The sequence below is a fragment of the Sipha flava genome, unplaced genomic scaffold, assembly GCF_003268045.1.
Source record: "Sipha flava isolate LNK unplaced genomic scaffold, YSA_version1 195_pilon_pilon, whole genome shotgun sequence".
Classification (NCBI taxonomy): Eukaryota; Metazoa; Arthropoda; class Insecta; order Hemiptera; family Aphididae; genus Sipha; species Sipha flava.
This window is the reverse complement of record NW_020272762.1, coordinates 1-13,165: the sequence shown is the minus strand read 5'-3', so window position 1 is coordinate 13,165 and position 13,165 is coordinate 1. Positions and strand designations below refer to the sequence as shown.

Here is a 13,165-nt window from a genome sequence, read left to right as displayed (position 1 = left end):
AGCTTATTGAAATGTATATTTTGCTTAACATTTAAGAATGCTCGGTTACACTACAGGGTCTATATCGAAAACGTCCGTTGTACCCGGCGCCTTAATCATCAGCCGTCAACCAACGCTGACAAATAATATTGATTTCACAGCAAAAAAATAAATAAAAAAAAAATGAAAATAAAAATGTACATGTTACGTAAACAACCTGCTGCTTTTTTACTGTAGTTTCTGCAATTTTCTCCCATGTCGTCATTTATAGTAATTGTTTGAATTCCGGTTGTTCTTTTTTCAAACCTAAATCGTGTGGTATCGGACCGACCATAATTTAGACATTTTATCTCACGAGTTAAATGTGTACATTTTTCATGACGCGCCGGTATACGAAAAAACGAAAGTTCGGTGATTCCGGACAAACGCAGTTAGACCGCGGTGAGGTGAGGGAGAGGTGTTATAGGTGTCACATTTCATACTCACGTGGTACGCGAGCGCATAATACATGTATTTATATGCGGGGCCTTTATTCTGACGGGGGAGGTAAAAGGAAAGAAACCTTTATAATTTTCTTTCTTTTGACGTTCCGAATGGTAAATTATGGAACATGGTCGGTTTTTTTTCCACCGTCATAGTGTTCGACCCGCAATGGAATAACAACATCTGACGCGTCTTCTAAAAACGTACACGGAACGTCCGGCACTTTATTGCTAGTAAACGCAATCCTCAAACAATTAACATTTTCAAAGAAACGCGTTCGTCACGGACTCGGGCGGCCCGCACTACAAATAAACGTGCTCGGTCGTTTTGTGAGTACCCGTATTACAACACGAGTATATATCGGGTGCATTGTAGTGGACGAATAGACTTTACTGCAATACTGCATTCAACGGGTGATTTCGGTTATTTTCCCTCGGGTTCGAGTTTTTTTTTTTTTTTTTTCTCCTCGTTTCGTTTCACTAACCGCCAGTGCCGCAAAAACCGGGTATTTGGAGGGCCCCCTAGTCTCAGCCTGAAATAAACTACACTTTACAAACACACAATTATTTAATAATAAAAAGAATTTTTTTTTAAATTCAGGTAAGGTTGTTATACTATTTTAGAATAATATAATATTTATTTATCAATGAGTCCATTGAGTATTTGAACAGGCATACAACGTACCTACTTAAACTACTTAAATAAATTTACTACATAAATATGTAGTGTAGTATAATATACAACAGTTATAGGTATTTAGTTTATACACTAACTGATGTGAAACGTGTTTTAAAACCTAAAAAAATTGATAATTAAATTTAACAAAAATAAAACCTAGGAAGGGGCCCTATATAATAACCGCACACGGACCTCCTATTTTGTAGTTGAGGTATTGCTAACCACCTTTCTATTTATGAAATTGTCCAACATAATATTACCTGTAAACGCTGACTATAAACGTCTAGTCGTCCAAGTACACGGGGTGTAGGTATCACGATTTATTTTTCTCGTGAAACCATATTATTCTATTAATAAATAAATAATGAATTAATGAAGGTAGTGCATATGGAGGTTAAAAATGTATAATACATCGTAGGCACATCGCTTTAGTCGAGGTAGTAACATGATATACGATTAAACCATGGGTGTGCCTAGGGACGAGGGAGATTTGGGAGTTCAAACCCCTACCGAAATATTAACGAATTTTGAAAAAAAAAATATAATTTAATATCGCTGTACCGAAAACGATACGCAAATGCACACGGCGCTGCGAAAATATCGAACTTTTTACATCATAACATTATATCCGTCAATCCGTCATGGCGATCGTAGCGTGTGTTCGAAGTAAAATCGTACGCAGCGTACCGTTGACCCGCGAGTGCACGTTATGTGACAGTGGCGCAACCAGGGGAGGTCCACGGATTCGGACCTTCCCCCCCCCTTGAACTGTGTCGTATCTTTCTAAAATAATAAACATGTTTGAAAAAATTGAATAATTGATCCAAATATTCATATAAGAAATTTTACATCAGAAAAAAGACTCAATGGATTAGCTGCTCTCGATATCCACTACGAAGTCAGTGCAACACCTGAGGAAGTAATACAACATTTAAGCTATACAAAACATTGCTTAGATTTCAATTTATAAACTTGTACATAACTTTTACCTTTATTTTTTTACATAATATATTTAATTATTAGCCACATCGTACAATGCTCTGCGTCGTACATCCAACAAACTATTATTGTTATTATGTACAGAAAAAATATCTACGATTAATATTTGTTGACGGGCACGTTTGAGCATTGTCTCCTTAGCAATGGTAGAAATCATTTGCTCCTGTCGCTCGACGAGATATAATATCCAAAATCCTGCTAGCAAAAAAATACTCGACTTTAGCGATCGTAAAAGCGCGAGCTCTACGGGTGAAGATTGGTAACGAATGTCGTCGAAACGATACCGAGAAACGGAACCGAATTTAGCGGGAATAAGAAGTGTATAAAAAGTTTTTTTCGCCCGAAACGTTTTAATGGACGGTCGGATAATATTATTGTCGTCGATGGTTTTGTCGTCTTCGCGTACATTTCTCGTGCCGTTTCTGGTGGGGTCTTTATAGTTGTTTCACTTTTCCTTATTTGTACACATTTTTGTACCGACTACATGTCGGCAAGGCTAGGCAAGTTAACGATTTTTTTTAACTCGTTAAATTTTTATTTTAAAATAATAAAATTAATTTAAATTAAAAGTTAATTAAAATTTTTTCGTTAACTCGTTAAGTTGAAAGTTAACTTTGAAAATAAAAATAACTTAATTTGCAGTTAAAATTTTATAATTTACAAAAATAATAAAAATGGAACACATAATATTAGTTTTTTAACGCTCAAGAAAATTACTGGGGAAATTTAAAATGATACATAAAAGTTACTTTTAGTAACTTAGTTAAGTAACATTTTAGTTTAAAAAAATTAAATAGAAATAAAGAAAATAATAAAATAAATAATAAACTTTCACAGAAATATAATAAACTGATTAAGTAATAAACTAATAACAATATATTAGAAATTCTAACGAGATGTGAACAGAACACATGCTAGTTGAATAATGAAATTGAATTGGAAATTATACCACAGTTTTGTGATTAATCCCCCATCGACACTCGCTCTCATGGTATTTACTATTTTACTCAGAATATTTTTAGGATTTCCGTGGGTTTATAGTATTTATACAATAACAATGTTATAAAAATATAATGATAAAATATAGCCCATATAATAACTATTAAAGTTATTTTTCATATTATTTTCGTCTACAGGAAATTCATATTAAAATAGTAAATTATAAATATACTAAAAATTTCATTTAATAATATGCATTATTATTTGCACTAAAATTAACTTAATTTAGATACTTTTAAATAAAATTAACTTAAAGTTAACACGTTAATCTTAAAAAAAAAAGTAACTTAATAAGTTAAAAGTTAATTTGTAAAAAAAATAACAAGTTAATTAACTTAACGTTTTAACTTAATTTTAACTTTTAACTCGTTAATGCCCAGCCTTGCATGTCGGTATATTCAAAATAGGTAACTGTCGTTAGAATATTTATTCGGATCGATTTCGAACAGGTGAACTTTCAACCGTCGCAGCATTTGCCCACGGTACGCCGGATATCGTGTGCACAGGCACGCGCGTCATGTGCTAATGCTTCGGTCGCAAAGTTCTCTACTTGAGTACAACAATATGTGTTTCTCGTGCTGATAGATGTTTTTCCAATGTTACCGATTATACAAGAGAGGGCGACAAATGGGTGTATCCGAGGGCTGTAAACAATGCCCGTCTGCCTCAACATCGGAACGCCGCTTTTAATCTCGTCTTACAAATAAGTGGTGTTTATTTTCCGATTCAAACACGAAAACAATAATCGTAAACCGTTCTCCGAATAATCATCGATCTACTACTGATCATTAATGTGTCTGTCGGTTAAATTATCTAAAATTACACTTCTTACCTTATGCACTAAACGGACACACAAGTCGACGCGGTTGAAATTGATTATGCATTTAATAAAAACAATAATGTCCACGCAAGAAGGAAACACCGATGAACATTTTTGACTGAGTGACGCCCGAATTCGTTCACAACTTGTATTTATTTTATAAAAAAAAAAAAAACTAGCTTGACAATACGCAATGCCGTAGCAACCAATTATTGCGCCCGAGGTGTAACTTTAAAAGGCACCCTTGTGTATTTTTAATTTAGACTATTAGATATTATCAACAGTTGTTTCGATTAATATAAAGGAGTGTTGAAGGTTTTGTAAATTAAATACACAACATCGATTGTTTTTAGCATAAAATACAAACCTTTCATTTTTGCGAATGGACAAACAGTAATTAACTATGATTTTTATATTGAAGTTTTAAAACGTTTTAGGAATAGGAATATTATTACTGTTATTGTATTATATGCATGTTTTACTATTATTTACTGTCATGAAACATGCTACCTACACCAGTATCCGAAGGTAATTTAATTAAGTATTATGTTTACAATGAACAATTGTTTCAACTTCTTAATGTAACATATTAATGGAACATGGAAGTAGAAACCGTATGGAGTATGAACTTAACTTGAAATATAAAAATATAACAAGGGAGACTATATAATGATATTTTAAAATGTATGTGACCACTGTCAAAAAATAAGGCGGTACAATAAAAAAAAAAAAAAGGTTTAGTTGCAAAATCTATACTTTCATTAGTATTGAACTCTCGCTGTCGAGTTCATTTAATAGACATTCAAGCCCAACCTGATGACGATTACAAGTTCATAATGGTCTATCAAAATCACCTCTCAAAGTTCGTAATTCTTAGACCGTTAACTCATAAACGGGCTGAAGAAGTAGCCTACGTGTTAGGTAATCGATATTTTTAAAACACTTGGAGCCACGGCAATTTGGCAAAGTGATAATTGAAAGGAATTCACCAATAAAGTTATTATTGAGTTGTGTAGTATGTGGGAAGATCTTAAGATTGTCCACGGAAAGAGACACCGAAATTCAAGAATCTGTTGAAAGGGCCAATCAAGATATTCAAAATAAACTCGCAACATGGTTAGCCGATAATAATTCCAGAAAGCGAAGCGAACGTCTTAAGTTCGTTCAATTTATGAGCAATCGGAGTTTTCACCATGGTACAAAACGTTCACCGTACGAAACTATTTTCGGACAGAGGCGCCATTTGGGGGGGGAGCAGGGTGTGCACTTGCACATCCTGAATTTTTTTCTTATTCAATTATTGACTATTGGCCTAGGCGTCACTGATACATGACCTTGCCGCCTTGGTCTTCAGTTTTCCAATGTTTAACATTGTGCATGCTCCACGGCTAATCAGTAATCACTGCTAATCATAAATGTTGGCCTGGTGGTGGGAAAAAAATTGGCCTCTTTAATTGCTTGCACACCTTTAAAAAAAACTGAAATGGCGCCACTGTGTTCGGAACACACGCTAAAATTGGCTTAAAATCAAACTAAAATTCAACCGATTTAATTTCTACTTTGAAATCAGAGGAAGACTTAGAAAAAGCTCTAGGCTGTGCAGTTGATAACGATGACAAAAACGAGAAACACGAAAAAAATAATGGAGTGATAAGGACAGTGCAAAACAACTTTTTTTCTGACGAAGATGAAAACGATCAAATAAAATTGCGAATAGGATCAATTTCTTCAAATCGATCAAATACCGCTGAAAATCTTTAAATACAATCTAACAAAATGAACAATTTTTCTGAAGAACGTTTGTAACTCTTTCGACTATTTCTCATAAAAATGTTAGTTTACCTTAGCCTAATTACACCAAATATTTTTTTACAAACATATTTGAAAAGTATTCCAAAGATTTTTTTAAAGTATTTGAGTAGTATTTAAAATACTATACAATTTAAGTATCTTAGTAGTTAGTATCTTAAATACTTGAAAAAAAATGTATTTGAGTATTCACCTAAATACTTTTTAAAAGTATTCTTTACAGCTCTGATAAAAGATAATTTATATGAAATTGAAACAAAAAAGGGTAGACTATTCATCAACTCTACAGTCGAAACCAATTTACGATATGCAAAGAGGTGTTTATCCATGAGGAACCACCAGTAAAATTTCATTATAAGAAGTGGCATGAAAATCTAATTTGGGTGGCTAATGGTACGATAGGTGTACTTGCAATACATTGTATAAGACCAACCAGTCTTATTTATAGTTCTCAAATGAGCAACACAATAATGTTTATTACTTAAATATAAAATATAGTAGGTAAATCAAATGTATACACCTGATTATCGGACCACGGCGATGAACAATGGTTTTCCGAATGACAAGCCAAGATGACGTACACGACGTACTTGATATTGTTCGGATTATAAGTTACTAGCACTAAGATGGTAATATGTCAACGGTTGTTCTATATGTTATAATTGACTATTGACGTTGTAAGCTGTTGTATCTCTTCCAGTCATACAATATTATATCAGGCATACGAACAAATTCGGCTAAAAAAAACCAACAAGTTTTAGGCTTGCATAAAGCAGCCGAACAGTTTATAAATTATAATAACATTTATTTTATTTTTTTGCTGTCAAGATAACCAATAAGTGAATCCATTACATAAATTTATCATAAATTGAAATGTAAATCAACGGTTTTCAGAAAATTCTTTATACCAAAAACATGTTGGTACATGAATCATAAGAAAATCACCAGTATTTTCATTAAAGTCAGTTTGGCAGTATCAAAGATTAGGTTCAGCAACCAATTTCTCCGTAAAATAAAAATATTTATTCAAATAAGGACACATGGAAAATTGTTAACATATGAAAGTTATACGCTTAAAAGTGATGATTACAAAAATTGAACAAATGGAACAATTTTAGAAAATTGATAAGATTTACATTTTAACACATTGTTTCTTAAAAAAAAACGAATATAATTGGTATATGTCAGCGGTTCTCAAACTGTGCTCCGCGGAACCCTAGGGCTCCGCGGAAGATGTCTAGGGGCTCCGTGGGCATGTATTGATTATCTAAATTTAAATATTATCGTATTTCTTAGTTGTCGAGGAAAAACGCTGGTACGGTTACCTGAATTGCGCAACGAGTAATACGTTTTAGTGACACCAATTCTATTCACAAGTAAGACTTCCGATAAAATTTGGTTATCATGACTTCATAACTTGGCTGGCATTTTCTCAAAATTAAACGGAGTAAATCTATCAACACAACGTAAAATGACCAAAGTTTTCACGGTAAATGACAAAATCCGAACTTTAAAAAAAATGAAATTTTGAACTGTGCGTTTTTCTAAGTACGGAATATTAATACTTATTGTTGTCTTGAATGTAAATTCCTGATTTTCGGTGCTCCGTAGATTTTTTTGAAAACATAAGGGCTCCGCGGACAAAAAAAGTTTGAGAACCACTGGTTTATGTAATTAAATTGTTGTAAGTTATAAAATTAAATAATATTTATATCATTCAGTATTAGCTATAAAGAAAACTATTTTTTTTTTCAAAACATTTTAAAATTTTAAAATTTAAATAATTCGTTTAGAGGACAGTTAGTTTGGTTCAAAATCTGCCATAAGCCGTAAAAGTAAACAGTTTTTCATCATTCTAGAGATTTTTGTTAACAAATTAAACTTATTGGGTAAGAAGTTTAGATATTACTAATGTGCTCCTGCGAGTAAAATGTTAAAGAAATCAAAGAAAACCATTCATAATAAATATTGTAAATATTTTAATAGATTAACTAATAATTTATTAATTATACTAATGGGATTGATTTATCTTAACTTATCATTCATTTTGATAACTATATAATAATTCAAATATATTATATAAACATAAGGTCTTCAAGATGTAACGTAACTATTGGAATAAAATTGAAAAATAAATAAATTTAATACTAATTTAGATATAATGTGATCCAACCCTGTAGCTTCTAATCACATAACTCACAGGTTGAAGACCATAATTATAAGTAGACATCTAACGTTAATTTCTCATTATTGTAATAAAACATTTGACAAAATTAATTTTTATATATACTACTTTGATCAACAATTCAAATTATTTTAAATGGCTATTATTTTTTAGTATTATAACTATTTAAGATTTCATTAATATTCTTACTAAATCATAGAATGTTTACTAAGACAAATTAGTTGTATCAATCTTAAACTGTGTAAATATATTTTTTAAGTATAGCTAAATACCTTATATTACAAATTGTGAGAATAGAACATGTCAAAAATAATACAAAAATATAAATATACAAAAATATACTCGGTGTATAGATTTGTTGTTTAAACAGCTTAATTAATTCATATACATAGGATCAAATATTGTATTCTTCAGTTCCCCAATTCAAAGCACCACCAATCTCTTCATAGTGTTTCTTTATAGTTTTATTCAAAGTATCATATATGTAACGACATCCTCGCATAGCTTCGGTTAGCACAGGTTCCACGTGGTTGATGTGCATTCTCTGTGATGTTTCCAACATGGCAATCTAAAGTTCAAAAAAATTAATTAATGTATACAGATCATAACAGAAATCGTAGCAAATAATAAAAACAAATCAATTGTGTACTTTTCCAGAAATGGGTAATATTGCTACAGTTATACTGGGACCGCCCAGTGTCTCTTCCAGATGACTTATATCCACTAATGGCACTTCACCATTAGCTAAGCTAGACGTACATGAGATCACAAATTCTTCCATGGCAATTCCTGCATCTATTAAAGCTAATGTAGCAGCATTAACACAAACACTATAATTACCGCCATCAGATTGTAAAACCTAAAATCAAAATTTTTTTTATTGGTTACACTTTTAGTAAGAATACAAATTTTTACATATTCATATTATGCCAATATTTTTTAAGACATATTTGAGATCAAGGCTCAATCAACTTATAAACTAGTGAAAATGAATAGTAAGACTACTAATAGCAGTACAATGGTTAATATTAAAGGGCTGAGATTTTGATGCGAGAGCATTTTTTTTTCTTATATTCCAACATGTAGGTTCATAAGCAGAAAATGTGTTTAAAGTGATTAATTTAATGCAGTTTTTATTTTGCCATTTTTTTTTTTTTTTACATTTTGTGACAAATTTAACTTTAAATACATTTTTAGGTATATTTTGCTGTTTTTATTGCATTTTTCAGAATTTATCTATTAATTCTTAAATATTAGGGTTTTTGATCACATGTTTCAGCATTTGTTTGCTCAAAACTTGCATATTTAGTATGTTATCTGTTAAATTGATAAACTAATAAATATAACCATATCAGCCCTTGTACATATTTTATCAAAAATAGAACAAAATTAAAATATTTGAAAGACATTTTTCTAATTGCAAGAGTTCAACAACAATCAAATTTAAATAAAGTTAAATAAAATGTAAATATTAAACAAATAGGTACTTATTTTATTATTATTATGAAGAATAAATATAATTAAATATGTTTGGTAATATGATTTTTATAGTACCGTTTATAATCTATTATAAATCTATTATAAATAAATATTCTAACGTATTTTTATAGCACATTTTTCATAATTTTTAAAGCATTTTTACATTTTTTGCTATTTTTAAGAGCATTAAAATCCCAAGCCTAGTTATTAATCTTAAATAGAATTTCAGGCATTTTTTAGAGATGTAGGTAATTTATAATAATTTTGATGACATATGATTATTATTAGGTATTAATATTAAGCCATAATAATAGGATCTTTATTATAATTCAAATGTTCATTGTCAATATGAAATTGAACCTGAATTATACATTGATAATATACTAATATACGACTATATTTTATATACCTCTACAAATATATCGATCTGAGATTTAGGATATAGGTCGGTTTTAATTGCAGTCGTCATTGCTTGTTTGAGATGAACTGTTAATTCAGCTGACTTGTTGTCTCTGGGTCTACGTTTCCGTTCACTTCTACTGAACGTCGCCATACTGTATTGGCAGTTGATGACCGCACAGTCATTGGGCGCTTTCGATCTGTTGACCCGAATCTGTAAACACGAACAATGTCAAAGGGACATGCGGGCCATTTGTCGTCCAACCGTTGCTCCGCAAACGGCTATTGTTAGCCGATCGACTGACAACGAGTCCGAACGCTGTGGCAGGTACGTACCTCGTGCGGCCCGTAGACGGCCGCGAGCACTTTCGTGTTGCCCTGTTCCAGGTACGCGCTACCATCCGGCTGGTTGAACACTCCCATCTTGCAACTGATCCTGCGCAACTCGTCGGACCGCCGGCCGTCCGTCCTCAGCCCTTGTCTGCTCAATAAATCCATCGGTGCTGTAGGTGGTCGGTGATCGCGTATCCAAAGGTTTTTGCCAAAGCCGCGATCGTTTCGTGGTTCTGCGGTGCCGTTATCACGAACAATTTCCGCCGCTAGCATGCGGTTTGTTAACAATGTGACCGCGAGCGCCATCTGTCTTCTCACGCCTCCGTACGTACGCTTACGTAGTATTTTTTTTAAATGTTTTCCCCACGTTTTAGATTTTCACGATGGAGCGCGGCGAACGCGATACTATTGTTACCGAAGACTACATGAAAATAAATATGGTGGTATTCATTTTTCTAATATTTTTCCGTCTCGAGCTTATTACTAGGTATACCTAATCCGGCTTTTCGTTTCCGTCTTAATCCCTTCGATCGGGGCTAAATGCACCCGATACCGATCGTGTTGAGAAATAATTATGCCGCCCACGAACACCGGTTTCCTAACGCAGGTAAACCTTCTAATCAGTGCCGTATCTCCCAGATAACACTATAAGCTAGTGCTTAGGGTGGCGATTTCTCGAGGGCGGCAAATCATTTTTAGTATTACATTTTTATTATTTGTCACTAGAACTAAAATAAATGCAACTAATTATAAAAGGTTTTGCTTTATTAAAGCCGATGGGTACTAGACACTAACTATTTAATTTTGAATATAATTTAAAAATTAACTATTTAAGCATTTTTTTTATCATATTTTTATAGTTGAATTTTTCATATGTATGTATGCACTTTCATAACAGCTGTATATTTTTACTTTACCTACATCATTAAAATGTTAAGTAATAAAGGAAATAAATGCTGAATAATACAAAAATGTATTCGTTAAAATTATAAAATATACTTAAATAAAAATATTTTATTTTTAATAATTTTATAAAATACTAGCTGACCCGACAAACGTTGTTTTGTCATATAAATTATTTCTAGAGAATATTTTGCTAGAAAAAAATAACTAATTAAATATAGGCATGTAAGAATGTGGGTAAGGATAAGGATGTAAGGAAGAGATATGGAGTGCTATGAATGGTGACGAAATATAAAAATGAAAAAACATCAAACATTTATTTTTTTAATAATTTATTAAAATTGATCCATGAAAATTATATATATATATATCGCTAATTATGACAATATTAGTAAAAAACAATATCTATCCCTTAATGCAACAGAGTGTACAATATATTTTGTTATCCCATCTTTCGCCAACACAAACTGGATGGCTCGAGGGCACACCACGTATAATTATCCGTGTGAAAAATATGATGTGCTCAAATCTAAGCTACAGACATTGTTTGGCTTTGAAACTTATTGATAGTCATTGCAAATGCCAATCTAATTGAAAATTTAAGGCATTTAAATTGTATTGGCACATCTGTGGATATAATAGAGATTCGCGGTAATAATATATTTTCACCTCGGAATTTGCCATTTAAAATTATGGCTTCGATAACATTTTTCATTAATTTTTTAACAACTTATCGCGTGCCGTTGTACAACCGTGGTAGGTCAAATTATGAAGCAAAATAACCGGAGAACAAACCTTCAATTGTAAATTATGCGGTGGCATGCCTGGTAAGTCCAATGAGTTTATAAACTCTGTTAGATAATTTACAGCTTCAGTAGCATAGCAAACTATATCTATAGATTTTTATGACACCATGTCTCCTAGTAATAAATGTTTATCTTGAGATTCAATTCGTTGACGTCCACATTTTTTACTACTAAAATTGCCCTTTCTGCCAGCCACTCATGATTTGTGTATTGTCTGTGTACATTGGAAAATATCTAGTCAATGAGAGCATCTTGCGAATAAATGATTGTGCAGAAATCGGTCGGTAATTTTATACATTCCGTTTCATCTGTGTCACTTTCCCATCTCCAATATCTAACAATTGTTTTGAGAATCTTCTGCACGCAGCTTTTTTTGATTAAATCGCAAGTATCAAAATCGTTCGCTCTCTATCTTTACATACATTTCGACCATGAATTGTTGACGAAGCTCATGATATCGTAGAATGATTTTGTCCTGATCGCGTTTAATCATCAACCGATATGCATAATAATATTTCGAACTAACATTCTTATTTGTTTTGACACCTGTTGCGGGATCTTTTTTTGTTTAATATTTATAGTTATTTATAGTTTTTAAATAGTTTTTTTTATAGTTTTTTAATAGTTTGATTTAATAATTCATTTTCAATTGCGCAGTTATCGATCGGGTCAAAAATTATTAAATTAAACTATGATTTATTAAACAATAGCACTTTTCCAAAAAAAATGTTCGTAAAAACCTTCTCCTGGCAATTACAAATAAATTAAAAAAAATTTGAGCTAAATCGGCCCAGCCATTCTCAATTGATGAAATGTTATACATTTTTGGCTAATCTAACTAATAACTAATTATTTATTAACTTTATCGGACTAATTTTTTGCCTTAAACCTTCTCTGTGATGTCCTCTTTAATTTAAAAAAAATTGCACGACGATTGAATAAGTAGTTTCGGAGTTTATCCCGAACAAAAAAAAGCGACTTCATTTTATATAGTAGTAATAGCTAACACAATTATTTATAAAACGTATCCAGGTCAACGTATTATATGAAAAAAAAAACAATGATATAAACATACCTAGTCAATTTGGCAAATTTATTATTCATTTTTGAAAAACCGCGACATCGCTTTTTGTATTTTCTCAAAACTTACAGTAAAGTGTTTATCGTGTTTATCGACAATCTCACGTCGACTTACAAGTGAATCAATATTTCTGATAATATTCAAATATTTTTCACGTTTCAAATATTTTTCGAACATCATTTGAAATGTCGACTACTGAATCGAACGGCAAA

General features: G+C 31.8%; 1 protein-coding gene across 1 annotated transcript; it reads right to left on the bottom strand.

Moving 5' to 3' along the window:
• Positions 1-8,169: 8,169 nt before the first annotated feature.
• On the bottom strand, positions 8,170-10,423 carry LOC112681716 (exosome complex component RRP41). Its single transcript, XM_025552011.1, has 4 exons — positions 10,167-10,423; positions 9,841-10,044; positions 8,602-8,811; positions 8,170-8,520 (listed from the first exon to the last, which is right to left on the bottom strand). The coding sequence occupies exons 1-4, from the start codon at positions 10,326-10,328 to the stop codon at positions 8,347-8,349; spliced, it is 750 nt and encodes a 249-aa protein (XP_025407796.1). The 5' UTR covers positions 10,329-10,423; the 3' UTR covers positions 8,170-8,346.
• Positions 10,424-13,165: the final 2,742 nt, after the last annotated feature.

What these genes read in the sequence shown, in the direction of transcription:
- LOC112681716 (XM_025552011.1), bottom strand. Translation starts at nt 10,328, where the DNA reads ATGGATTTATTGAGCAGACAAGGGCTGAGGACGGACGGCCGGCGGTCC. An exon ending in AGATCGATATATTTGTAGAG is followed by an intron (nt 8,812 to 9,840) that starts GTATATAAAATA and finishes TTTTGATTTTAG; the next exon opens with GTTTTACAATCTGATGGCGG. An exon ending in TATTACCCATTTCTGGAAAA is followed by an intron (nt 8,521 to 8,601) that starts GTACACAATTGA and finishes TTTGAACTTTAG; the next exon opens with ATTGCCATGTTGGAAACATC.